Source organism: Strix uralensis, chromosome 4 (genome assembly GCF_047716275.1).
Source record: "Strix uralensis isolate ZFMK-TIS-50842 chromosome 4, bStrUra1, whole genome shotgun sequence".
In the NCBI taxonomy this organism is placed as follows: domain Eukaryota; kingdom Metazoa; phylum Chordata; class Aves; order Strigiformes; family Strigidae; genus Strix; species Strix uralensis.
The window spans coordinates 6,565,188-6,591,391 of record NC_133975.1 but is presented as its reverse complement, the minus strand read 5'-3'; the positions used below and the strand labels follow the sequence as shown (position 1 = coordinate 6,591,391).

The 26,204-nt window shown below is 42.6% G+C and overlaps 2 protein-coding genes across 2 annotated transcripts in view; one reads left to right on the top strand and one right to left on the bottom strand.

Moving 5' to 3' along the window:
- Positions 1-3,678: 3,678 nt before the first annotated feature.
- LOC141942057 (histamine H2 receptor-like) lies at positions 3,679-11,263 on the top strand. Its single transcript, XM_074865010.1, has 4 exons — positions 3,679-3,697; positions 3,815-4,103; positions 9,320-9,496; positions 10,588-11,263. Exons 1-4 carry the CDS (start codon positions 3,679-3,681, stop codon positions 11,261-11,263), a joined length of 1,161 nt encoding a protein of 386 aa, XP_074721111.1.
- Positions 11,264-14,796: 3,533 nt separating this feature from the next.
- EIF2AK3 (eukaryotic translation initiation factor 2 alpha kinase 3) overlaps positions 14,797-26,204 on the bottom strand; it is a 44,457-nt gene continuing 33,049 nt past the window's right edge. Inside the window, exons 13-17 of the mRNA XM_074865482.1 lie at positions 24,765-25,533; positions 20,215-20,382; positions 19,551-19,652; positions 17,064-17,126; positions 14,797-15,985 (exon numbers count right to left, since the gene is read on the bottom strand). Coding sequence (XP_074721583.1) covers positions 15,809-15,985; positions 17,064-17,126; positions 19,551-19,652; positions 20,215-20,382; positions 24,765-25,533 — 1,279 coding nt within the window. The 3' untranslated portion in view covers positions 14,797-15,808. The remainder of the gene's footprint in view (positions 15,986-17,063; positions 17,127-19,550; positions 19,653-20,214; positions 20,383-24,764; positions 25,534-26,204) is intronic.

Genomic DNA, 26,204 nt, shown 5'->3' with positions numbered 1-26,204 from the left:
CAAAGAATAGTATGACCAAGAGTGTGTTTCTCTAATGTTTTGTGAGTGTGGGAACATTTGTCTCCTGTATTTGTGTATCGTTGTGTCATGCTCCTGGATGTATCCTGCGTTAAGCAACCTGCTGTTAGTTTTTCACTTGGGAAGACCTTTTAACCCAGGCTGGTGGCTAAGGTGGTACTTGAGGAGCACAGAGAGCTTGCAAAGATGAACTCTAATAGCTGTGTCCTAATTCTGTTTGAAGTCTGAGTGCAGTGTGTGTTCACAGATCGGTACCAGAGCAACGTTGTGTAAGTAATGATCCGCTTTAATTAGAGTTGTACTAACACTGATACATACTTAACAACCGTGTAAGCATAGTCATTATTTGCAGAAGGAAGACGTGACTTCTGAAGCTTTTTGTTTCAGTGTTACATTTAAAAAAACCCAAATAACGGATCCAGCATTCTCATCTATGATTACTCAAGGCCATAGGCCAGTAATTTGACAGTGACTTTTTAATACCTGACTTTTTAAACCTTAAAATTTGACATTGATTTTTTTAAACCATTGACTTTTAATTAAACCTGATTTTTGCTCTTCATGTCTTGGGAGCCTATCTTAATGCTGCACGCTCTTCTGGGAGAACGTAGGGCTGACTGGTTGATGTCCTGTGCTTACACTGGTTGAGGGTCAACTCAAGGTGGAAATCAGAGAACTGTTTCCAGACCTTGCAGAGGTCCCAGAGGTGTGAGGACACCAACATCTCCCAGCAGGTATGGGAGATGGACGTGAACAATCTAACGGACCTTGCAGCGGCAGGTTCTGCAACTTGGCTGGCTGTGCAGCCGTGCGTTGCCACCACATGGCTTTGTCCCTGTGCCGTCTGTGTGGACCGTGTAGGGAGGAGAACAGGCTGAACAATTTTTCTGCCAGAAAGTGTGGTTGCATTGAAATCAAACTGTTCCACAGGAGTTCATCCAGTTTGATGACATCCTCAGTGGGGCTGTTAGAAAGAATGACATAGCTTGTCCTCTTTCCTGTCAATAACATGAGGGCTGGAGACAGGATGTTGGGGGTTTTTTTTATGGGGTGTTAGGAGGATGTGGAATGTTGTCCAATGAATGTTTTCATGAAGATTGATGTACTTAAGACTTTTCTCAGTGACCACTCAGGGGCCTGCCACAGAGCTTGATGTCCAACAGACCTGCTTGTTGTCAATGCTGGAGAAGCAGGAGAACTTCAGGTCTCAGTAAGCAAGTCCCAGGTCTGGTGAGGAGGGGCAGAGGAGGAGCTTTCCTCCTTAATTTTTTCTAGACAGCTTTAGTTATTTCTTTATTTTTATTTTTTATTTTTATTTTTTAACTTGAATGAAAGGAAATCACTAAATCCAGCAAGTAAATAGAAGTCAGAGGAGGGAGCTGAGAAATTTGAAGGACGAGTAGGTGCATGTAATACACGATTACTTCCAAGGAAAAGGTCAGTCTTGCTTTTACAAAAGGCAGTCCAGCCTCACAGTCATATGGGAGTGCTTGAGAGAAAGTCAGCAGGTATGTGGATGAGAAGCACCTAGTTGGTGTAGCCTGCTTGGATTTTTGAAAGGTTTTCAATATGGGTTCTCATGGCGGGGGCTTTTAAGGAAAGTTAATAGTCCTGACTTAAGAAGGATGTTCCTTGTGTGAATAAATACTTGTCTAAACAGTGAAATGCAGGGGGGAAGTGGGTGGTGAGTTACCCTGGGGAAGAGGTCAGCAATACTCTTTACAGGGGTAGGAGCTGGGTTTTGTGGGGTTCAAAAAAACTCTAAGTGGCAAAATTGTGAATTGTGGTGATATTTGCATGTGAAACAAAGTTTAATCAGGGCATGAAGGATAAGACCTGACAAAGAATTGCAGAAAAGCTTTTATGAGGCTCAGTGAGCATTACAATGGAAGAAAAAATTCAACTGTGAAGTGATGGAGTTTGGGGAAGATGGAGGGAACCTCATTTCATTCTATTTTCCTATCTAAAGCAGTGGGCTCCGAGCTGACTGTTACTGCTCAGGAATGAGATCTTTGGATGGCAGCAGGCAGTCCTGTGGAAAGGTCAGCTCGGTGCTAAGTGCCAATCAAAAGCAGCAAACCATGTTAGGGATTGTTATGAAAGGGAAGCAGGACAAAACAGAGAACATTATTATGCCCTTATATAAATCCACAGTGTGTTTACCTCTTGGAAATTTTTTGTAGTTTTGGTCCAGCTCAGAGGAGCAGGAGGATGGCCAAGAGTCCTCAACTGCTTCTGTATGAGGAATGAGCAAGTTGGCAAAGACCCCTCAGCCTGACAAAGAGATGATGAGGGGGCTGAGGGATGTGACAGGGATTAAAGAGTCCACCAGCGGCATTGAGAAAGTGGATGGGGATTGCTTGTGTGATGTCTCTTCCAATACAAGGACCAGAGGGCAAATGAAACTAGGTGCTGACAGGCTCAAAACGAGCAAAAAGAGGTGCATAACTGAGCTGTGGAAGCTTTTGCTATAGGAGGTCACGGATGCTAAAAGTTTGCATGGACCAAAGGGGAAGCAGGAAAATGTCATGATTTAGAAGACCTTGAAACCATCTTTAGAGGTAATTCTGAACCATAGACTGCTGGAAGGAAAAACAGACATGGAGGAAATTTTGTTCCATGCTGCCTTGTTCTTACAGACCTCCTAAGGCAAAGTTTGGCCACTGTGAGATAAGGCATGTTGAACTACATGGACATTTATCCTGAACCATTGTCATGCTGCACTCAGTAGTGATGCCTTGGAGATGTGGGATTGACCTGAGGGTACTGTGGAAGCAGAGCCCAGTCACAGGAGAAGTGGCAGTATTCAAATATAACAATTTGATGTCTTGAAATATTTCTATCGTTTTCTTTTCCCACAAGTTTTGTCTTTGTGTTCCCCTTAGCCACACCAGTGAATTCTGAGCTGCTGGAATTTTTGCAGCGCATCATTTCCACCTTCCCAGGTACCTGTGACACCACTCGGTCAAAGTCTGGGAACTGAGCCGTGGACACGAGCACGTGAATTTCCTTGACTGACAAGTCCTCCATTACAGAGTTGGGAGCATCCTCTCCCAGCTGGGCACAGAAGAAGACATGAGTCTGAGGTCACTGCTGCACCTGAGACATCGCAATTACTTGCTTACTTGCATTAAACTCCCTCTGTGGTTGCTGGCAGCTCTGCATGGCCCTTCAGACTGTAGGATGGAGCTGCCCACCATGGTAGTAAAAAGCTTTTAACTTCAGAGTCTAAAAAAGTACCAGGACAACCCAAGGCAGAGCACATAATGAATAGTGGGGTTACGAAAGCAGTCAGCCTAGGCAAGGAGCCTCACCTGGTCTGTGGGCGGCAAAGATGATAATGAGAATATAGAACCATAGAATGGTTTGGGTTGGAAGGCACCTTGAAGATCATCTAGTTCCAACCTCCATATTTTGTGGACATAGCATGCTGTTCGGTGGGATTTAGCAGAGCTGCTTTAATTTTGGATTTCAGTCGCTTGTTTGTCCTCTCTCTGCTCTAAGCACATTTTTTGTTTTGTATCACGCTTCACCTGATGATGCATTTTCGTTCACAGGAGGGCTTTTAATTGCCATAAAGGACTTCAGCCAATGCTGCACATTTATCCTCAGCCTCAGGATTTCTGTCACTTCTAATGGACTGACAACCATGGAACAGTGATGGCACAGACACAGCAGGGTGTGTGGATTTTTCTTGAAGTAAATGAAGCATGAACATTATTTCTGGACTTTCTTTCGTAGACCTACAAGTCATGTGTATCCTTATTTACATTTCCCCCCCTTTTCTCTCTTTCAGATTTTAACAGTGAGAAGATGCTGATGGACAGAAATGAAACTTGGCTCTCTAATTTCTCCTCTGCTGCCTCTTCCTTTCTGAAAGGAGGCGGCAACCGGGCAGGGATCGGCATCCAGGAGGTGGTCATTGGCCTGATACTAAGCCTCATTGACTTGATAACGCTCCTGGGAAATACAATAGTCTTCATCTGCCCAGTGGTGGAAAAGAGGCTGCGCACCGTCACCTATATGTTTATCATGTCCTTAGCCACGGCAGACTTCCTTGTAGCTTGTCTGGTCATGCCCTTTAGGTAAGAAGCAAGATCAGATGGCAGTGTGTGTGTCCAACATCATTTCTCCTAGCTCAGCAGCCCAATTTGAGCAGGGCTGGCTAGAACTTCACATGCTGTGCTTAGAGCTGGGCTCTCCAAAATGCTTAACTGTGCGTTGGTGAATATATGTTCTTCTGTGCCTCAGTTTCCCCACCCTTTATAATGGGTCCCCTTATAATGAATGGAGAGTGACTTCCAAAGGTATTTTTCCTGTTGGCTACTGCCGGTCTGAACTAGGTATCCAGCTTTTTTTGCGATGAGGCCCCTCTTCCAGGACTGGCTCTGCATTGTATGTGGGGCCAACATGGTTGCTAGATGATTTTGCATGCTCTGTTTGGGGAATGTGAGATGAGGGCTGCCACTGGTGTGTCAGCATTAAGTGCAATGACTGTTTTGATCCTCCTTGCATTTCAAAGGTAGAGCAAACTACAGAGTATATTTTTCCCTTATTTTTCTTACTCAAGAATGAGTATGGAAATCAGTGGAGTTAAATTCTGTGCTTGGAATTTTACACTTCTTTAACCTTATCTTTATTTTCTGGTAGTGGGAGGGGGAAGTAAAAAAGATCCTTTAGTGTAAGAAAACGGATGATTTCATATTACTGAACTTGAAGGGCTATTGCAGAGATGTTATTCTTCATATTCTTGGTGAAACACCGCACTCTGATTGCTCCTTCTGGTTCAGACATACACTGCTGGGGTTTGTGGGGAAGGCTGGTGACCTCGCAAAATAAATCTTTTGCCTGCATAAACAGACTAGAAGAATTGCAGTTTGCAGTGGGATCACAAATGGGATTCGCTGCACTTGGGGGAATTGTTTTGCCCCTACTGGCTGGCTGCATTGCACATGGATAACTGACAGTGTTGACATGGTGACAAAGGCCATCTCCCCTCTCTCTGTGTAAATGTAAGGAATTTATTTTAGTATAAGTAGGGTAATTTAGGCTTCCCCTATATTTAATGGAGGAAGAAGCACTTCAGAAGGCAGTTGTCCCTGCTTGAGGTTGATATTTACAGGAACTTCACTACCTGGCTAAAACATAGTAAAACAAATCCAGAAACCAGTTTACTTGTAGGTTCTGGCTGTCTTGTGCTGCAGAATGGCCGTAGGACTGTATAAAGTGGGGAGCTGCACTCTATTTAGTGTTTCTGGAGTAATATGAAGAAGCTGAACACTTTTCATGGTCTGTGCTTCAGTTCTTGCAGAGCTGCTTACACTTTTGAATTTGGCACCCAAAGCTATTTTCCCAACAAGCAATTACAGACTGAGTTATAAGTTTATAGTGTAAGGTGAAAAACAAGCAGTTAATGATGCCCTTCAAAAAATATTACTACCAACTTCAATTCTAAGCTTGGTGAATTTTTAAGTCCAGGTTCTGAAATCATCCATCTGTATCCACCTGTCTCTCCCCTCCACCTGGTGCTACAAATATCTGCCCTGGGGGCTTGGATTGCAGCTTAGTTGCAGGATGATCTAACCTGCTCCTATCCTATCAAAGTCAGTGGGAGTGAGGGTAGCGACTTAAGCAGGAGATTTGTATCGCTGATAGTGGGGGTTTTTCTCTGTGTTGGAGAAAGATGGGATTGTGGAAGTGCCTCTTTGCCAGGCAGGGGTGGGAAGGGTCTCCAGGTTGGCCAATCTTGTTCCCTGAGGATTGCCAGCAGCTCTGAGCGGGTGTGTGGGTGAGGACCTGGCTGACCTGGGAGGGTTGCAGAAACGATCCATGTGCTTCTGTCAACAGTAGCACCCGCTATTTTTTTCCAAGAGAAGCTCTGATGTTTCCCACTGCGTGGATGAGGTCACTGCAATAAAATGCAGCAGACCATTTCAGCCTCCTAGAAAAACAAGGTGTCAGTCACTGAAGATTAGCTAAAGGAACAACCTTTCTGCTACCTGGCAATTCCCTGGCCTATTTTTTTTTTTTTCCTTTCCATGTTCTTGTTAAACCCAGACATCTGAGGTTTTTATTCCAGTCCGACCCAGGTGTCTCAAGGGCTCCTCTGGAAGTACACAGCACTGCTTGCTTTTCCATACACTCCAACCATCCCTCAGGAGCTCACCATCTCCATTACCCCAATCCTGCCCAGAAATGGCAGCACCCCATGTGCTCAAACAAGACAAAAGCTGAACAATTCCTGCTCTGAAGTGAGTTCCAGTGATGATCTCTATCACTGCTTCCTCTCTGATTTTGCCTGTTGTCTACTTGATGACTCCTCTAGTGTCTCCACATTCTGCTCATGCTTGGCAATATCTGTCCTCAATTTTTTTTCTTCTAAATGGAGTTTGGGCATTTCTAGTCACCCAGCATCCTCATTACTTCTGCCTTCCACCTCCTGATGTGGTATTTGCAGTCTAGGTGTTGGGAGGGTATGGTAGCAAAGAACAAAAGCAGGTGGGTGTCTTGGGAGCTGTAATTTCCTCCGTAAGACTGGTAGCATCCCCCATAATAAGACTCCCATCCCACTGGAATAAGACCTCTTTCTTATCAGGGGGAAAAAGGCACTAGGTTTTGCTCAGTTAGGAATGCAAATGGGAAGAAAATTGGACAATTCCTACTTCTAGGTTCCCAGGAAAACATGGAAGGAACAAGAAGAGGCAGATGAAAATACGTTTCATTGGAAATCTGTCTGTAGCTTCTCATGCCCAACAAGAAAGGACAACTGGGGAACAACAAGAAAGGGCACAACAGGGATGAAGAGGGGACTACAGCTGTGAAGAATATGAGGGCAGGGGAAGGATCATAGAATGGTTTGGGTTGGAAGGGACCTTTAAAAGTCATCTAGTCCAACCCCCCTGCAGTGACCAGGGACATCTTCAGCTGGATCAGGTTGCTCAAAGCCCTCTCCAACCTGGCCTTGAATGTTTGCAGGGATGGGGCATCTACCACCTCTCTGGGCAACCTCTTCCAGTGTCTCACCACCCTCATTGTAAAAAATTTCTTCCTTATATCTAGTCTAAATCTACCCTCGTTCAGTTTAAAACTGTTACCCCTTGTCCTATCAAAGTATGGTAGAGGGCATTACAAGGAGGGGAGGGTTTCCATGAAAACCAATGGCTTCGCTATGCCACCAGAGAGAAAATAGCTACCTAGGAGAGTGTCTTATTTAAGAAAAGAAAAAAAAAAATTACGAAGGGGATCAAGGAGCAGAGCACAATTGATGCTTTCTGCCCCTCCCGAATGTCTTGGTGTTGCCTGGGGTAAAGACTTGATGGTTCTTGGTTGGCCATGTGGTGAGGAACGGACCCTGCCAGCTCCATCGGGCCTTGTTCGGTCCTGCTGATGGAGTGGCTGTTGTTTCACATCTTTCCCACCATCTTGGCTTCGTATCTATTTGCTCTTCTGAATTGCAGTTTGCTCCTCAGTTGGCATGTTAGCACATGCCAAAGAGAAGGAAAAGAAATGATCTTTGGAGCCAGTTTGGCTCGGGAAAATATGATAGAAAGGAAAAACAAGGTTGTCGTCTGGTGCCTTAATTTCATAAGAGTAAGACTTCTGCTTTTTTCCTGGTTTGGCTTGTTTGCAGGAGCCGTTCAGCTGTGCTTAGCTTGTCATCTGGCTACTCCAGCCAGCCCAGTCATTTCCAGGCTGAATATTTCCAGCTACTCTTTTCTTTTGCAAGCGTAAGTGAAACACAGAGGGGACTTCACTTCTGCTCATACTGTGTGTTTCTTCAGGATTTTATTATTCCTTTTTAACCAAGATAATTTCCAAGCTGCAGAGACCTTTTACATCAGAGAAGAGGGAACAGGTATCCACTACCCTGTGCTCTGAGAACATCTGCTAGGTCGGGTGCATCCCACCAGATGCATGTTGATGAGAGCTGGGTACCTGCTTAGCAGGGATGTGTGTGCAGGGATGTTCATGACAGCAGCATGGTCTACTTCTGGAGGGCCACGGTGCTCACACCACAGGCTTTGCAGCATCTCTGGGGATAAGGAGGGCTTCTGAGGAGTGGCAAAAAAGCACCCAAGTCCATTACTGGACCTGTGCTTCAACTCCCATAGGTCTCTTTTCCCCACTTGAAAAAGAGCCACGAAACCTTTGCATGTTTGCGCAGTGGGATGCTCCATGCTGCCCATGTGGAGGCCACCGTGGTGTAGGGACAGATTCTGCTGTAGATGAATGTTTGCTAAAATTTTTGCCTAACATCCCACATAACAAAGAGCTGCCAAGGGCTGGGGCCCTTCAGCAGCACTGTACCCACCTACAGCAGTTGTCGTGCTCTAGAACAACCTTCACAAGTCATTTTAATGAATTGTTGCTAATTAGACGCAGAGCAGGCATTGGTTTCTAACTCCTCTGACATCAAGTTGACTGTTTCTGCCCCTGCCAGACAGCAGAGCCCACCTGAGTTCACTGCACCGCAGCAGCCCTGCTTTTACTGTATTTGACCAGGAAGCTGTGAAGTTCCAGGATAATTAAAGCTTTGCAGGACTAGGCAGTTACTCAGCCTTTCACATCAAATTCACACACAATGGTTATTTCAGCAGCACCCCAGGAGCTGCAGAAAGCTGGTGAAAGAAAGGGGAAGCGAATGGCATCTAATTGAATGCTATAGAAACATGCATCAGCCTTCCTACAGCTGCCATATGTTCCTTCCTTCGCTGCTCACTTCTTACAGGCCTCTCTTGACTTTGTTAGAAATAATTTTGGCATAATGGCTGCTTTTTGCTGGTGTGTTTACCTCGCTGAGGCATTTGTGAGTTACGTAATGTACAAGCTGCATAGGCTTCCTCCCAGGATTTTTTTTTTTTTTTTTTAACCTAGAATTGAAATTCTCTAGTTTTGAAGCATGAGACTAGATGAAAAATTAGTTTCTTGGAGGAGGGAGCATCTTCCATGCCCCAGGAACTGAGGAGAAATCATAAAAGTCTGTGCTGCATAGGGCACTGGAAAAAGCTATGCTAAACAAAGCTGAGCAGATGCAAATTTGGGGAGCTCTGGGGTGCAAAGCGCCTCTCTCAAGGCACCTGCTTATAACAGAGTGCAGGCAGGAAGCATAGGCTTGGCCTTTTTCAGCCACACCCTACCTGTGGGTTATTGCCTTGAATTGCATTTTGAGGATGAATCCCTGCTGTCTACCTGAGCTGCACACCCATCTTTGGTACCTCTGTGCTAAAACCTCTGTAGAGTCTTGAAGAAATGCATTAAATCAGTCCTTCTAGCTTTGATTGCTACCCTTTTTCTCTTGCAGTATCATTTACGAGGTGACGGGGATGTGGTTGTTTGGGAAGCTGTTCTGCAAAGTCTGGATCTCCTTTGATGTCATGTTCTGCACTGCATCCATTGTCACGTTGTGCTTCATTAGCCTGGACAGATACTGCTCCGTGGTGACCCCGTACCACTATTCAAGAAGGATGTCCCGTGGCAGGTGAGTGGAGTCGCTCCTCACTTTGGGTCTCTCCAAATTTTTACTTGGCCACAGCCTGTATTGACTTGGGACCAAACGAGTTACTGACAGTTGATGCCCAAAAGCAGAGGGATGTGGCAAAAAGATCTTCGCACCATATAAAACTTTGCAGAAAATTTGTGATGTGGTGCAGGAGAAACGGAGCATGCAGCTGAGCTGGTCTGATGGTGCTCCTAGGAAAGCACTTTTTGAGCTAAGGATGGGTCACAAAATGGGGTAGAAACCAGTGACGTGGGCCGACTTGTACCTATAAGTTCTGCCCTTTGCAGACATTTCATGGGAATTTCCCCAAGGACAAATGAGACCCAGATGAATGCATATAGCACCAGTCTTCCCCCTCTTAAACTCACAATGTTTTCTAAGTGATAATATTTGGGGAAATGCAGAGAGAACAGGATGAGTTTCTAAGCTCCTGCCAAGGTTTCATGTGAAACATGGAAATGAGGACTGCAGGGTGAGGAAAGTTGTCTGAAGGTGGGCAGAGAGGACGCTGCAGCTGCGGGGTGCTTTACAAGGTGGGTTCAGGCTCTTTTGGAAATGTTCTTCCCACTGCAACTCCTGCGTGTATGATTCGTGGAGCGTGGGTGGTTGCCAGAACGAGGAGGGGGCTGCGCAGCATCCCGTGTCGCAGAGCAAGTGCTGCAGTGGTTCTGAGGAGCTAGTGTCCAACAGCCCCATCCCTACCGCTTCTCAGAGGATAACAGCCAGATATTAAAGCTGAAACCAAATAGAAAAATGTGCATGCTGTTGTTTTAAATATTAAAAATCCTCTGTAAAACCTTTCCTCCTCTTTTGGAGCCAGCTCTTGAGCATCCCTTACACTGACCCCAATCCTGTAAACCACAGACCCAATTATCCAGTCGTTAGAGATACTCGTGTATGGACTTGTTGTAACCCAGCTTTTTCACTGCTCGGCCACTTCTCCAAGCCCTGGGGGACTGCTGAGCAGTGATATCCCACATGGGTTACCATGGGGATTAAATCGTACTGGATGTTCTCAACTCAAAATAACTCAGACCCTCTCTCCCCTCCCCATCTCTTTCTTTTCACAGATGCATTGTGATGACCTGCATGGTCTGGGTATATTCCTCCCTGATTTCCTTCCTCCCTGTCATGCAAGGCTGGAATGAGATCCCCGGGGTGGACTTTGATGCAGGCAGAGAATGCATCTTTGTCACCAACTGGATTTTTGCCATCGTGGCTTCTGCTCTGGCATTTTTTGTCCCCTTCATGGTCATGTGCAGCATGTATTTCTTCATCTACCGAGCTTCACGGCTCAAAGCCACTCGTATCATGTCTCAGACCCTGGAGATTCACTACCACCCCAACAGCAAGCGGCAGAACCATCTGCAGCTGGAGAACAAGGCCACACGGACCATCAGCATTATCATTTCAGTCTTTGTGCTGTGCTGGCTGCCGTACTTTGTCCTGAATGTCTGGCTTGCTGCCAGAGGCACCGACTCCACCAGCACAGTCTTGGTTGACACCTTCAAGATCATCACTTGGTTAGGGTATTGCAACTCCACCATCAACCCAATGCTCTATGCTTTCCTGAACCGGGACTTCCAACGGGCCCTGAAGAAGCTGCTCATTTGCAGGCACAGGTCTCAGGTGGACATTGGAGAAGACATGGTTTCCATAGCCACGTTTTCCAAGACTGCTCCAGACCTAGAATATAGCATTACCGTGCCAGTGCCCAATGGCGCCCTGAAAGGCAAACCCAAGTAATAGGGATTCAGAATCAGTTGCTGGAGGTGGTGGTACAGAAAGTGCCAGAGCACATCCTAATGGAAAAATAACGGGTAGGAAAATAGGGGAAGGAGGAGCTGGAATGTTACAGCTGGGGGCATACGGCAAAGATGCATTTCTTCATCTTCCACAGTTTTATGAATAAGGAACTTTGATATTTTTGGGGCAGTTTGTTATAACTAACGGAGCTAATTCCTTCCTGGGTAATTTTTTTTTAATGAGCATTTCCTAAGACAAATTCAACCTTCATGCTGGGGAAAAAGAGTCAGTATGATAATGTAAACTTGTCTTTGTGTACATCCTGGTGATCTACAATGTAAAGTTGGACAGTATGTCTTTCTTACCAAGCCACTGTAGCTCTCATCTTGCAGCTTACATTACAAATTTGACCAGTTTTAATAGCTCCACATGTGTCAGTCAGAGTTAGGAAGGGTGTGATCAAAGAGCAGAGGTCACTTCCTTACGAAGGCACCCCTCTGCAGTCTGGGCTGTTGCTCAGGGCTGTTCACTTGCTTCTGAAATATTGAGATGTTCAGAGATTTCAGTGGCTTTCTGTGAATTATCTGTGAGTTTCCTTATTAATTCTGGAAGGGAATATCCTATGTGGCAAACCCCATGAGATGAGCAAGACTTGTAACACCGAGAGCCCAGGGGATTCAGAGGGGACTACAGCTGACCGACACCAGCCACAGAGGGGATGTAAGAGGAATTCTTACTTGTGTGTTTTGCACTGTGATGTCTAATGCCTTGGTGCTATGAGTGTAGCTATAGAGTATTGCTGGACCACACAGCCATAAAAAAATGATAAATGGGAAAGGTTATTTTTACCACTCCTGAGTGCTTGTCTGGACTTCAAGCAGCATCAAACATCACCAGCTCCCCGCAGGAGGGCCACAGAGTACCTTACTGAAGGACTACCCTGAAAAGACAGGACTGCTTCTGAATGTCTCTGAAGCATCGTAACAGTGAGTAAAAGGAGCTGAGCCCCCAGGACCACAGCTTTTCTATAGGACTGGTGACCGCTCAAGTCAACAGCCATCACTTCCCCTGGCACGGTTCTGGTGGGGTCTCACTCTGGTTTAACATGGGAGAGTCACTGCACTCGGAGCCTGCTCTTAGACCGATCTTCCAGGGACATGAAACACTTCAAGGCTTTTTCTGAGTGCTCAATCACCTACTTCGGACAGGCAAGGCTTCTGCAGCCTGGGAAGTCTTGCAAACACAGCAGAAAGATATTCAGGCTAACATTTAATGCTAAAACTACTGGACTGAGGCACTCAGAGGGGTGAAGAATGTCACTTTGTTAATAAATAAAAAAGTGGGGGTGTAGTAAAAGTCCTGAGTCCTTCTGCTCTTCCAGCTCAAACATAGCAGAGGACTGTCCTCAGAGGTGTCACAAAAAGCAAGTAGCTACTGCCTGGAGCAGCTCAGCTGCTGAAGGCACTGGTACAAGGGCCAGAAATTCTCTCTCAAGAGCCTGGTAGAAGAAACAGCCCTGAGCTGGGCTTGCAACACTGGTACTCCTGTCAAATGACTCTTCATGGAGTGGGTTAGGTCTCCAGCTCCTACAACTCCAGTAACAACATGGAAGCAGTGAGAATACACAACCCCACCCTTATTCTGGGGGAATCATCTAGGTCCAGTGGGCACAAAGGTGCACGAGGCAGGATTCTTGCTCCTGCCACCCAGTTTATTTTGATAAAACTGGACAAGGAACTGATAAAACAGGACAAGGAATTGTGTTTCAGCCCCAAGAACTACGGGGGAGGGAACTGAGGGATAGGCAACATCCTCTGCAAGAACAAGCTAAGACCACAGTGCTGCACAGTGCAGCACAGCCCAAGAGCAGAGCTCCCTTTTGCAGGGCTGTAAGCTGGCAGCTGTCCTCCCCTCCATGTGCAGGTGTCCCTCTGAAAAAAAAGTTGGTAGGAAGGTGCACCCCAATTTCCATGGCCACAGGAAGGCTGATAGTTGGTTTCTAGATGAAAGGCAAATAAACTTGTCTATGAGCCAGTAGATGTTCTTGCCACCAGAGCCATCATGTAGACTGGGATGGACTCACAGAGCTGAGAAAAGCCTGCCTTCATTGTTTTCCCTTCCAGGATGTGAGCACAGAGCAAATGCACATCAGACCAAAGGCTGTTGGGTCTTTCAGTCATGGTTGACCTGTCATGGCCTGAGCTGGCTGAAGAACATCATCCAGGAGGACAGGGATGGAACAGTGAAGTGTAGTATAATTAAAACCTGACTTACAGAAGGAAAACAACATGGGAGGTGCATCCCTCTGGGTAGCCTGGTTCTGAAAGGCTGGCAAAATAGTCCTGGCACTGATGGGGGTGTTGAAGCCCAGGTGGATATTTCATAGCACAGAGAAGTGTCCTCCTGCAGCAGTGGGGCAGAGCAAGTGGAGATGCCAGAGGCAGGGAAGGGAGTGCTTGCAAGTGAGACCCAAATTCAGAGGAAAAACACTCTGGTTAGGGAAAAGACTTTCTTAGTCAAACCCTGGAGCAAAAAGGAGCAAAGACTGGGACAACACTCCAGCATCCAGTGTTAAGAGAAGTAAAGACTCACTGACACAGGCAGTTAAGAGTGTGGCCAGGTGCTTTTGTGGCTGGGCATGCACCACACAGAGTAGGATTTGTACATGCCTTCGAGGGTGAGTGTAACATCCCAGAATACACGGACACACCCAGTATGAACATGTATGCCATCTTTGGTACTGAAATGCTGCAGGGCCCTTGGAATAGGCAGCTACTTACATCCAGCACAGATACACAGCAAGTTAAAAATACCTTATTCTTAATTTCCTGTGCTCCACCTGTAATCACTGAACTGGCAGGGAAGCTAGAGAGGCTTCAAACGTGGCCATTTAACTGTGTTTACAGCTGATGCTAACAGGGAAATCCAAAGCAAGAGGACACACTTCTGGTTTAACCCAGCTAAATTCAATAAAGTTCTGTTTCTGACCAAATATTCACTGCAGCATTCTGGCTTCAACTGGTCAAGCCAGCATCTAGGAGTTATCCAAGAGCACAACACAATCTTTGTAACCCACTGCTGCTTTATCAGAAGGCTGCAGTGTCAGCTGGTTTAACTGGTAGCTGTAGTGTCACACCACAGTACAGTGATCCCCAGAAGGATTTGAACCCAGCACCTTTTTAAGAAACTTACTTTGGAGCCTCCAACTTCAAACATTTAAGCCTGCATAAATGCATTTTCCTGTTTTACAAAAACAGTTCTAACAGTGTAACAATTATCCCCTCAAGACTTTCCTCTCCGTTAACAGTTGAGAGATGGCCAGTTCAGAAGAGCTGGGCTCTCTTCTCTCTTCAGACAGTGTCTCCGTGCCAAGCAGCATGTGCATCTTTGCATCATCACGTGCGCTGTGCAAGGGATGAGACAGAAAAGCAAAGCAGGTTACAGAAATGCAGTGCCCGCCCCGTTCCAACTGCACAAGGCTGCCACCTGCAGCAGACACTGATGCAGGCTTTGAACAGAAGCAACTACTGGGCTTTTTTTATAAATAAAAAAAGTTTATTAAATCATTTAGACTTGAAAGAAGTCACAATAATCAATGCACTCAACAATTATAGCAAGTGCATTCTGTACACCACCAACCCAAATGGATTGATTCTGTATTTTATAAATAAAAATTAACATATTTACAATGAGAAATAAAAGCATGGCATTAGGCAGTTAAATTAGCAGATTACACAAATGCCTACCAGTTGATTTTTTAAAAAGTACAAATCTACAAGATTACATACGACATGTATGACTTCATTAGGTTTAACTTTTCAGAATCACAACATTTTTGTACATAATTTTTACTATGGCTCTTCCAACCACTGCCTATAAAACCCCATTTTTAAATGGCAAAAAGCTCCTTTTCCTTCTCTAGAGGTTTATCTGTATAAAATGCATTCCCTAAGATCTACTATAGTGCAGAAGTATGAAACAATTTCCTCTAATGACTGGCTATGGAGAGTGACAGTATGTACAACTGTGGTACTTTTTTGCTTTAAAAATAGTGCAGATTCCCAGTTTACCCACCAGGGACAAAAATGGAGTCATAGTTCATTTCAAAATCATCTTAATTTCACCAAAGAGCAAGTGATCTGGATAGATACTCACTAGGCTTAGAGACTGTAATTTGCTCTATAAAAATACAGTATTTTAATTCTATTTACATGTTACAGATCTCTCACTTACCCAGCAAGCTGACATTTACAAGCTTAAAAAAAACCCCACAAACCCAAAAAAACGATAATGGAACACAACATTGGTAAAGCACAGTAGCTGGACCCATCCACCTATAAGAAAAATGGAATGTGAAAAGTGTGGTTACTGGCTTTCGTTGGCTGTCAAAGTAAACGAAAATCTGTCCAACACGTCTTACACATTAAACATGGCAAAAAAAGTTTAAGTAAACTATTTCCAAGATAGACATTCTGCATCATAGGATCCTTCTGCTGAACAATCCCTGTAAAACCTGCCGAGTGGAAGAAGTGATCCTGAGGATAGTTATTTGCTTGGTTGTCTGGAATGCTTATTTCCTGATAAACTCATTGTCCGTGACCTCTGCCTAAGCACTGGTTTTGGTGGGAGTTCCAAGTCTTCAAATACAGGATTTTCTATGATTGCTGCAGCCTCTGGTCTTTCAGTGGGACTCGGAGAGAGCATGTCCTTCACCATGGTGTACTAAAAGAAAACGTGACGTGTTACGTGAACCAATTCATAAATTCGTACTTATTTTATGTTTTGACTTCAATTGTGGCTGTATGAACAAGTGGAAAATGTCTCCAGTTTTCTTCTGAGTAATGTGGGTATTAGTGCTTTGGCACAGCAGCCAGAAGTGCGTTAAATATTTGAAAATGTATCACTGTGCATACATTAAACTGTCTTTACTGTCAAGGACTACAATCAATGTGGCAAATCAAATCTGACCCAAGATTCAATAGAGTTACAGAACCTTTACATTATTTGCAATCAAAAAAATTTTAAAACATATGAAATATAATTTATGAGTAATTTTTAGCTTCATGTTTAACCCACCATGTTTCAAGCCACATAGTAATTTTTCATGGCAAATCAGAGGTTTTGCTTTAAATATACAGGTAGTCTGAATATCTGTCTCAAATTTAATCAGAATTAGTGTCTTGCTCCAGCTGAGCACAGCACATCACATCCCCTGGGGCAGCCTGCAGCTGTAAAGCAAGAAAGTCTAGTCTCATTTAGCTGCTGGTCTGAAGCTACCATGAACACCTGAAAGCATCTCAGCTTTTTATTGGAGATCACCTCCTCTTTATCTGTAACTGTATCGCTTTAAAGATCTGACTAATAAGAACACAGCACAATTTGCTCATCTCGTTTCCCTCTTGGCAGATCCAGTTCTTGGGAGTCAGATCCCATACAGCCATGGTGCTACCTACAGCCTCCCCTTTACCTGTCCAGAACTCTGCACTTTCTCTCTGTGAATATGGATTTGTTGCAAGAAATCATGTCAGGATGTAAGTGAAATGAATGACAGCAAGTGGCAAAGGGAAGACAGGTAATATTATACAGTTAACGGAGGTAAAACTGTGTGACAGAAGTATCATCATCCACATTATCATAATGTTACAGCTTTGAAACACAGAAAAGTACAGGGATAGAGAAATGCATCTTAACATGAAAGCTATTTTTTTTCTCCATTTTTATCTACAAACCAATTGGAAAGCAAAGGAAAAAAGCTACAATAGAAGAAAAAGCTACAATTAATAGCATCAGATATACTTACCTCTTGTGCATATTTCTGAGTGAACAATGGTGGAAACTTCAAATTTCTAACATCACTTAAGGTCTGCAAAAATATTAAGAAAAACACATAACTTTTCCAAAATACCATTCTTCAGTAGTATTACTCTACTATTCTTCAAAAAATATGCAAACAAATCAGCCTGATGGAAAATAAAAATTGGTTTAAAGTCTTGCTTTAGTGGTTAAAAATCACAACATAGTTAAATGGGCAAGTTGCTGCTTCCCCAGGTATACACCCTGAAATAGGAATCATGTTACAAGAATTTTGATCTCTGCAGTTTTAAATCAGCCAGGTACACAAACTTGTACTTTCTCACTTTGGTTCAAAGTCAACAAACCTGTGCACCACCCATAATCACCAAGATCACTTATACCAGTATTAAGACATAAGAAATGTCTTAATAATGTAAGCACTAGTCTTTAACATTCATGGACTAACGAGCAGATTTATCAGCAGTTTCGAAAGCAGTCATGTTGCGTATTTCTGTGTCATTAAAAGGCAGTTGATCTCCTTTAGTGTTTCTTCCACAACAAGCACACTGGCTCCATCTAGTGACACTAATTCTCCCATGTTCAGCCACCCAATTATTTGCAGCAGGCTGCCTTATGAATTTAAGTTCTGCAATCGCCAGCCACCCATGACCGACTCTAGCATGATTTTAGCGCAGAAGGGCAATATTCAGCACTTAATTTCTTTTAGGAAAGATCTCCTTTTACAAAAGTTTGAGCACAAAATATAAGAATTCTAAAGTTAAAACAAAACTGAATTCATTATTACTCAACTGAAAGTATAAACTGACCAGTTAATAGTGATGGGCACTAGTCAAACTCCTGTTCAAGAGAACTGAGTTTTATGACAATAAAATGCTTCAAAAAAAAAAAATTGTTCTCCACATCCAATTCAGTTTGCATTTAGTGATCAGTTTTCAAACACCTAATTTGGATTCCACTGCCACAGACTAACTGCTACCAGCTTGAGACAGAGGCAGGTCACACTCCACCTCTGTTTTTTTTCCCAGCCCTTTGTCACAAATTCCTAGAATTTGCTGGGCTACCTGATCAGGCAGAGCATGTTTTGCTTCAGCAAGTAGTGCTAATGCTTGGCTGATGCCAATGAAAACTTCAGTGTAACAACGTGGAAACAACTACTGAAGTAGCTAAACTCCAAAACTTGACAATAAAGGGGTGGCGGTTTCTTTCTGATTTTATCAAAAAGAGTGGAATGGCAGTGAAAAATCACAGAAGTTAAAGCACTCTTTTTACTCTCTTATGAAGTAAAATATTGGAGTTAGAGGCAATTTAGGATTCTAGAATTGGGATCTAGTGGAAGGTGTCCCCTGCCCATGGCAGAGGGATTGGAACTAGATGATACTTTAAGGTCCCTTCCTACCCAAACCATTCTATGACTCTAGGATTCACTCCGATTACTTGCTTTGCTTCTATACTTGTGACAAAAACTGAAAGGGCAAAGCTTGTAGTCACTACTGCAGGAGATCCTGAGAATCCAGGATAGTTCTTGGGTACGTGTCTCAGTAAAACTGATTTTATTTAGGGAAACTGAAATTGGTTTCAGTGCAAGGGGTTCAAATTAAGCACTGTCATTCCTCCTCTAGACTTCACTCTTTTGTCCCATAAAAAGCCTGAGCATTTTAGGCAAGAGAACGCAACCAAGCATTTGGTCAGGTTCCATTCATGGTGTGGTCAAGTTGCTTCTTACATCTCTGCTAAAAACAATCCATCTTCACATGAGAATTTAAACTGTCAAGCACATACAAATGATAAACACAAGTTATGACGACTCTTTCCTGTATAGGTCACTGGTCATCATATACAAGAGGAAAAACCTTTCTGCTCCTGTTCTCAGTGAACTTGTTCCTGAGCAAGATGGATCTCACATGCATTTTAACAGCAAGGAAGAGTTGTAATGCACCATCAAACCTCTCAAATCCACATTTGATGCAGTGAAGGTCATCAGTTATTGGGAAGATTGTGCCTGAAGCTGAGTGAGACTCACAGCTATGATTTACTATAGGAAAAGAAACAGCAATTTTCTACTAATTTTTCTGCTTTGGGTAAAAAAGCACTGCAGATGCAAATGAAGGAAGACATGATAAAAATGCATAGCACGCTTCCAATTCTCAAATAAAACACAAGCCGGTAGGCTTAAAGTCACAAGCTGTATTTGTTGCTTGAGTTCTTGGATATCCTAGTTCAATAGTTTCTCTTACTTGGCTTGACAACAGAGGAGCTTTGTAAAGAAATTAAGGCCTCAATTCAACTGCACAGATTAGGAAGACTGCAATTTATTTTCAATGATTCAGGGGGTCTGTACAAGGCTGATAAAGAAGTTGTGCTCCTAATTGCAAGGCTTTTTCAAAACTGAAAGAACTTCTTGCAAGTGTTTCACCAAACGAACAGCTATTTTAAACAAATGATCAAACTGAGGATAATCCAATAGCATACATACCCTGACCCTCTCCATCTGTGTGCTGAAAGGGTAAAGCAGCTCAAAGAGTATCAGTCCCAAGGAAAAGATATCCACTTTGTGAGAATAGGTGTTCCCACAGATCTGAAAATTCAAAATCAGGGTTAGGTCAATCAAGCTACTCAGTGCATGTAATTATGTGCAATGTAAACAACACCCTTCCAAGTCAACATATGGAAGTGATTAGCCCTGTGCAGAGCTGAAAACTACAGGACAAGCACACTGGCAAACTTCATCAAATGAGCATGGGTGAGCAAGGTCATCAGCTGATCATCAGCTCCTCTTTGCAGATCCAACTGCAAGGCAAAATGTTTCAACTTACTTAAACCTCATGCACAATAAGTGTGTCCTTGCTCGATTAACTTGATTGAATATTATACAGTTATCTTTACACTATATCAAAAACATGATAAATGAATGCATCTAAGTACGAATCATTAGTCACTTTTTTGCTATAATAAATAAATATATATTAAAATATTAATTTTGAAATTCAATTTAGCTCAAAACTCTACTTTGATGAGAAAGAATTTAAGTAACTTGATTGCAACAATTTACTAGAAAGAATGCCTGATCTTTGAGTTGCTGGGAATCTGGGTGTCTTCCAGGTGCTGCCAGATACAGCTTTAGAGCAGAGAGCACAAACCTGTTCTGGGCTCATGTAGAGTTTGGTCCCTACTTGTCCTGTGTGCCTGGCATACGCTGGCATTGGGGTAAGTACTGATTCCTCCTCCTCATCTTGGTCCATAGCAGTTACCAGTCCAAAATCCCCAACCTTTACTATGTCATCCATTGTGAAAAATATATTGGAAGGCTAAGAAAACAAACAGGTGAAAAGAAAAGAGTATGTAAGTAATAAACAAGTCTCGGTGTTTCAGTAGATGCAACACTGTGTTCTGATTCAGATAAACCATGCTCTCAAAGGCTAAAAATGCTCATTAAACTTCAAGTTAGCAGAACCAGCTAAGAATCTTAGCTATTCAGGAAAAAGGAATTACTCCTGCATTAAATAGTCTCCCTTCCTGAAACTGAGACTGCTCATTTCTTGTTGTCCAGCAGAGGTTTAGTAGCACTACATAGGTCTGCTGAGTAACATACACAGAAATCAACGGCCCCTGGGAACAGCACAGGTAAGATATCCAACTCTCCATCACATGGCAAATTCACACCAGATGCTGGAGTTCCGACTCCTAATCTTTTTTATTCTAATCTCTGAGTGCTGAACTTGTTTGCAATATTATCAACCAGCATATAGCACGTCATCTCAATGTTAAATTAGAGATACTTTGGAAGTCTGGGAACAAGCTCTGCTTTTCACTTGGTACTGTGCAGTTTAATTGTGGGAAGAGCTGTTTGCATAACAGAATTAAAAGTTTATTTTTGATAGAAGCTTAAGAACTTTGCAATTCACAAGAGCAGCAAAAGCGGTGATCTGACTTAACTTTACTGCCATCCTTGGCTTAACCTACTGATAAGGGGAGACTGGAACTGAGATGCCCCCTTGCTAATGGTACATATCTCTCAGATAGTTTTTCAAGAGACCTGCATTCTGGCTGATACAACAGCACACACCAGATGAATGATTATTTCTTTAAAACATGACCGCTCCACCTCAGTTACAACTAAAGACAGACACACAGTTTTGGGAGAAGAACAGCCTGATCCTGAAATGGGGAAGAAGCAGCAGGATTATGTACAGGAAAAGGGCCGAGGTGTGGTAAAGAGGCAGGTGGTGCTGGGCAAGCTCCTCTCAGAGGTCCTGGACTTTCAAGGCTGGGAGAACATGGTCCGTGCATTGTTGACATAAACCCTGGAACAGGAGGAGGCAGACAGATAGAGGGCAATATTTTTCCACAAGATTAAAGGACTACAAAGCTGACCTATTTCAAAGTTCACTCGACTTCCTCAGTTAAAGTCAAACCTACTCTGTGCAAGAGAGAAACAAGACAGAAAAAAGGCTTCTTGTTTTTGTTAAGCAACGGACAGCTCTGAGATAAGCACTACAGAAACAGATAGATATAACTTGTTAGCTCCACAGTGCCCACATCCTGCTGCTAAAACTGCCTTCTGAGCCAGGTCTTATCTCCTGCTATATTTTCCCATAATGAATGTCATGTCCTTCTGAGTCACAGCTCATTTAGTACACAAAAGCTACTATCCTGTAAACCCATAGAGTCTCCAGGCTCTCTCTGAAGCATTTATACAGCACCTACCCTCTGACTGCACACCACGTTGCCAAAAATCTTTGTATCAGAATTTTAATGCTCGAGGCTCAAACGTCTCCATTAGGGATTTGTATTCCATTGCCTTGATCTCCATTCCCCTCCTCCTCCAACAAACACACAAGAAGTCAACAAGATCTGTCTTGCTCCACAGAGTAAACTCTTCTTAACAGAAAGTTTTATTTCTTGTACTTCTCTGGCTGAAAACAGACTGTCTTTGAATGAGCTGACATATAGTTTCTATGGATTAAGGAGAATGGACTCTCTGCTATTGCAAACTGCCAGCAAAAAAAATAAGCCATCAAGACCACATTCAGAAAGAGGAAGTTTTAGGCAGATGCACACAATGTTGATTTAAATCGGAAGAATACAACCACCCTCTAGCTTAGTTATCTTGCCACTTGCACAAAGAAGCTTCTTTCCAGATTCTTCAATCAGAATTCCCATTTTTTTTTAAAGAGATATGAATAAGCTACTCACACATCTGGAAGACTGCTGTTTAATTCAATTAATGCTGCAAAACATATCTAAGACTGTTCTTGCAGTTCTGTGAAACTCAATTTCTTTTGAGCTGTCAAGCATGACCAATGGCTTATCCTGGGAATAACAGTAAATTCACTTGACAGACAGGCTTATGTTTCTGTATTTCAATTTCTTCAAAAGAATTTGAACTGTGACCTATTCACTTTACCTAAATTCCTGCCATCTTGTCCTTATGGTATCTCTGATCAGTAGGAGCCTACTACTTAATGCATCTCAATGTGCACTGTTAATTTAAACATTTAAAACATCTTGAATCTTTTAATATGCATGCATACAAATTTATTTTCACATTGGTCAGAGTTTTTGCTGGCACCAACGGGAGCAAGAACTGGCCTCTGCTATCAGCTAGCTTTGCCTCTAGCAAAGACAAAACAGCTTTGCAGGTTATTTGCTTCAGTGCTGGCACAAATTTAGGGTGGCATGACCAATCTCCTGGACAAATTACAAAATTAGGTGAGATATGTTCCTAGAAGCTTCTGAAAACTACAGAAAAAAATTAAATATAGTAGTCGTTGTTTTAACCAAATTAACACATAACAGACAAACTTCCAGGATCCAAAAATAACACCTATACACACGTGGGAAGTTTTCCAAAGCAGGAAGTTGTTTGTTCAGGGAGAGCCTTTCCAAGTTGTTTATACTGAGGTAAACAAAATAAAATCTCTTGTGCAAATTGCTGCCAACTTTTAAGATGTTCCACCAAAATGCTACACAACTGCTGATGAAGACTAATACAGCTTTAAGTGAAGATGTACCTAAGCTTTACTGAACAGTGATCTCAGTAAGGACTACAGAGCTACAACTGACAGTACTCTTAAGAAAGGTTATTAATTAACATGTCAGGCAACATATTAGAATAGGGATTTAATTACTTCTCTGGTCAGTTTCCCAAGCACTAAAGATCTTTCAGATAACTAGTTCAAGGTAACTGCTTAATGCTGATGGGGAAAGAAAATACTTGTATGGGTTCATGAGTTCTTCTAACTCTGACATACCCTTTCACTGTTACTGAATTTGAATCCCCTTTCACTGTCACATCTGAGACAGCATTTTTATCTTTTGTTTCTAGTGATACCAAAGGATTACCAACTGAGAAGCTACAACAACAGTTATAATCATTTCAGTATTTACTCCACTGAGGTAGGTATTAACATCTCTAATAAGCAAAGAGAAACAGTAGCTGTCTCTCCACTGTTCGGCAAAAGCAATCCATTTCTCAGAGCTCATTATTAAAATAAGACTAACTTCAGATGGGCTCTTTAATTAAATTATGGTATTTGGTAACATATACTGACACTTCCAGTGCTAAAAATTCCATCAAGATTAGGCACTAACAGAATCAGAAGCAAAATGAAAGAAAAGGTACAAAAAGTTACACGAGCTAAAAACCACCTTTCCCAGTCTTAACTGTCTGGATGTTATCAGACCTTAAAAAGATTATGAATCCTTCAGAAAGCATTGTGATAGTCAGCACTGACTCAGAATTCAACTCCAGGGCAGTTTACATTTCAATCCTAGAGCACTAATACTCAATTTTTACTTTCTTTAATCTGGAGTAACACCACTGCTCTTAGGCAGTATTGCCATAGAAAGGAGGAAAATACCAGAATTAGAATCATAGAATCATTTAGGTTGAAAAAGATCTCAAAGATCGAGTCCAACTGTAAACTTAACACTGCCAATTATCTGCTTCACTTGAAATGGTAGAACAGGATCCAAAATAGTTTTCTTTGCCACACAGCTCAGCAATGAACAATCCCGTATAAAGAACCTGAATTAAAAATGCCATAAAACAAATGCAACTGATCTGTGCCAGGTACAAGAATCCTTGCTGTAAGAAAGACTTTAATTGCAATAATGAATGAATAATGTTTATTTCCTGGAGCACTGCACCTCCAGATTATTGTACAGATGTTAACTCAGCTAACCTGTGCTGAGGTCACTGATAAGAGTCAACTATTTTAGCAGGATTTGTCTCCAGTGCCATATTACTCCCCCAAAGAAAAAAAAAAATTTACTTGTATCCACACACTCACAATCTATCAGTTTAAAGCATAACTTGACACTGAGCTAAACATCCTGGCACTGCTGTATTAGGAGCAGTCAAATTTGGAATTGCTGATGCTCAAGTATGTAATGTAGTGGAGGGAGAGCTACCCTGTGATGCCATTTGAGTAAAGTCCATGCATTCCAGGAATTTTACAGCACCAGAGACTTCTGTATGATACTCTGGGCACAAATAATTCAAGTTATGATAGCTCCAAAGATAATCTCACAGTACTAAACCAGAAAACGTTTGCTTATAGGACACAGCCAGTGAGATAATCAGTTACAACCAGAATTTGGAAAGTTCAGGCATTCAGTGATGATCATGCCAATAAATAAACAACCAACCCCAACACATTTCTTACAATAACCTATCGATACAAACCTTGAGATCCCTGTGCATTAATCCTTTGCTATGCAGAAAGTCAACTGCTTCAGCTATCTGCAGAAATATCTGCAGACACTCTGTCCTTTCCCTCTCCTCTATCATGCATCTTCTGCTCATCCAGTCTTTAAGGTTCTCTTTCCGGCAAAGCTGCATCTGGATGTAAAGATACACCTTTGGAGAGGTGGGCTTGACTTTCTCGGCAATATTTTTAGAAAGGTCCAGGCTTAAACTTGTTGGCCTTGGTGGAGAAACAGAGAGGGGACTTCCTGAAGCAGATTTCTTGTTATCAGATTCCTTTGTACTTTTTCCCTTATCCTCAGAAAGACTCTCATCGTGTGAAACATCAACTTTATCTTCCTTACTAGAAGCGTTTCCACAGCCAGAATCCTCAAACACAATAGAAGATGAGGTCCCTTCCCTCAGGTGTACAACAGGAACAGCTGAAGAACAAATTTCCAAGGAGTGACCCAGCTCGTTATTGTTGATAGTACTGTCTTCTACATCACAGCCTGTAAGGACACTGTCCTGAAGGTTTAACAGTGGATCTTCTGACTGGTGTAAGTCTCTGTTGTCCGTGGCAGAAAATTCCAGAGGAGAAAACTGGCTTCCGGATGAATCGGACTGACCACAGGGTATTCCCACGGACCTTACCCTCTCTGATGAAGTAGCAATAACTTCGATGTGCTCCTTTGTAGAAAATGGCTCTGTTCTTATCTTAAATGATGGGACATCCATCGGACTGGGAGAACTGAGTGGCCAATCAGTGCTAGAAGAACAAAACGGAGAGATCAATACTACAGAACTTCATTCTACTAGAAATGCATTTTCAAAAGCCCAGGTTTTAACAACTGCTACCTCTGAGAACTGTGTCATGCCATAACGGTAAATGACTACCCAAGTGTGGGAATCACTAATAACCAGCATTTAGTATCCCCTTTTCTTAGCGAGGATAATGTTTTCTCATTGAGACAAGAGTGTTGATAAAGGAAAATTTAGCAAGCTCTACTGCCTGGATTTCCAATGTGCAATCAGGCTCATCTTCAGCTTGAAAAAATTCAGTCCTTTAGAACATGCATTGCAATGACTATTTAAAGTGCCTTGGAAAAATTACAGCTGTGAAATGTTAATTTGATCCCTGAAATATAAAGATCACTATATTCTAAAAATTGTTAAGATGTTATTATAAGACCGCTAAACAGTCTTTTATTAGGCCTCATTCTTTAAATGCTAACATAGACCCACTTTTTCCTTTCTCTTAACGTCCTCTAACTCCTTTATCTAATTTTCCATTTTTAACCCTCTTCTAAAAGCTTTGTAAATCATCACTCTGATTATCCCTATTTCTGCTGAAATAAGTTCACTGAAGCACTGGACTACTGAATCAGATCCATCTAAACCAAGAAAACAAAGAGAAGGAAAGCAAGAAGGAAAGGAAGA

Coding starts and splice junctions, on each gene's coding strand:
- LOC141942057 (XM_074865010.1), top strand. Junction 4,104..9,319: donor TGTCTGGTCATGCCCTTTAG/GTAAGAAGCAAG, acceptor TTTCTCTTGCAG/TATCATTTACGAGGTGACGG. Junction 9,497..10,587: donor AGAAGGATGTCCCGTGGCAG/GTGAGTGGAGTC, acceptor TTCTTTTCACAG/ATGCATTGTGATGACCTGCA.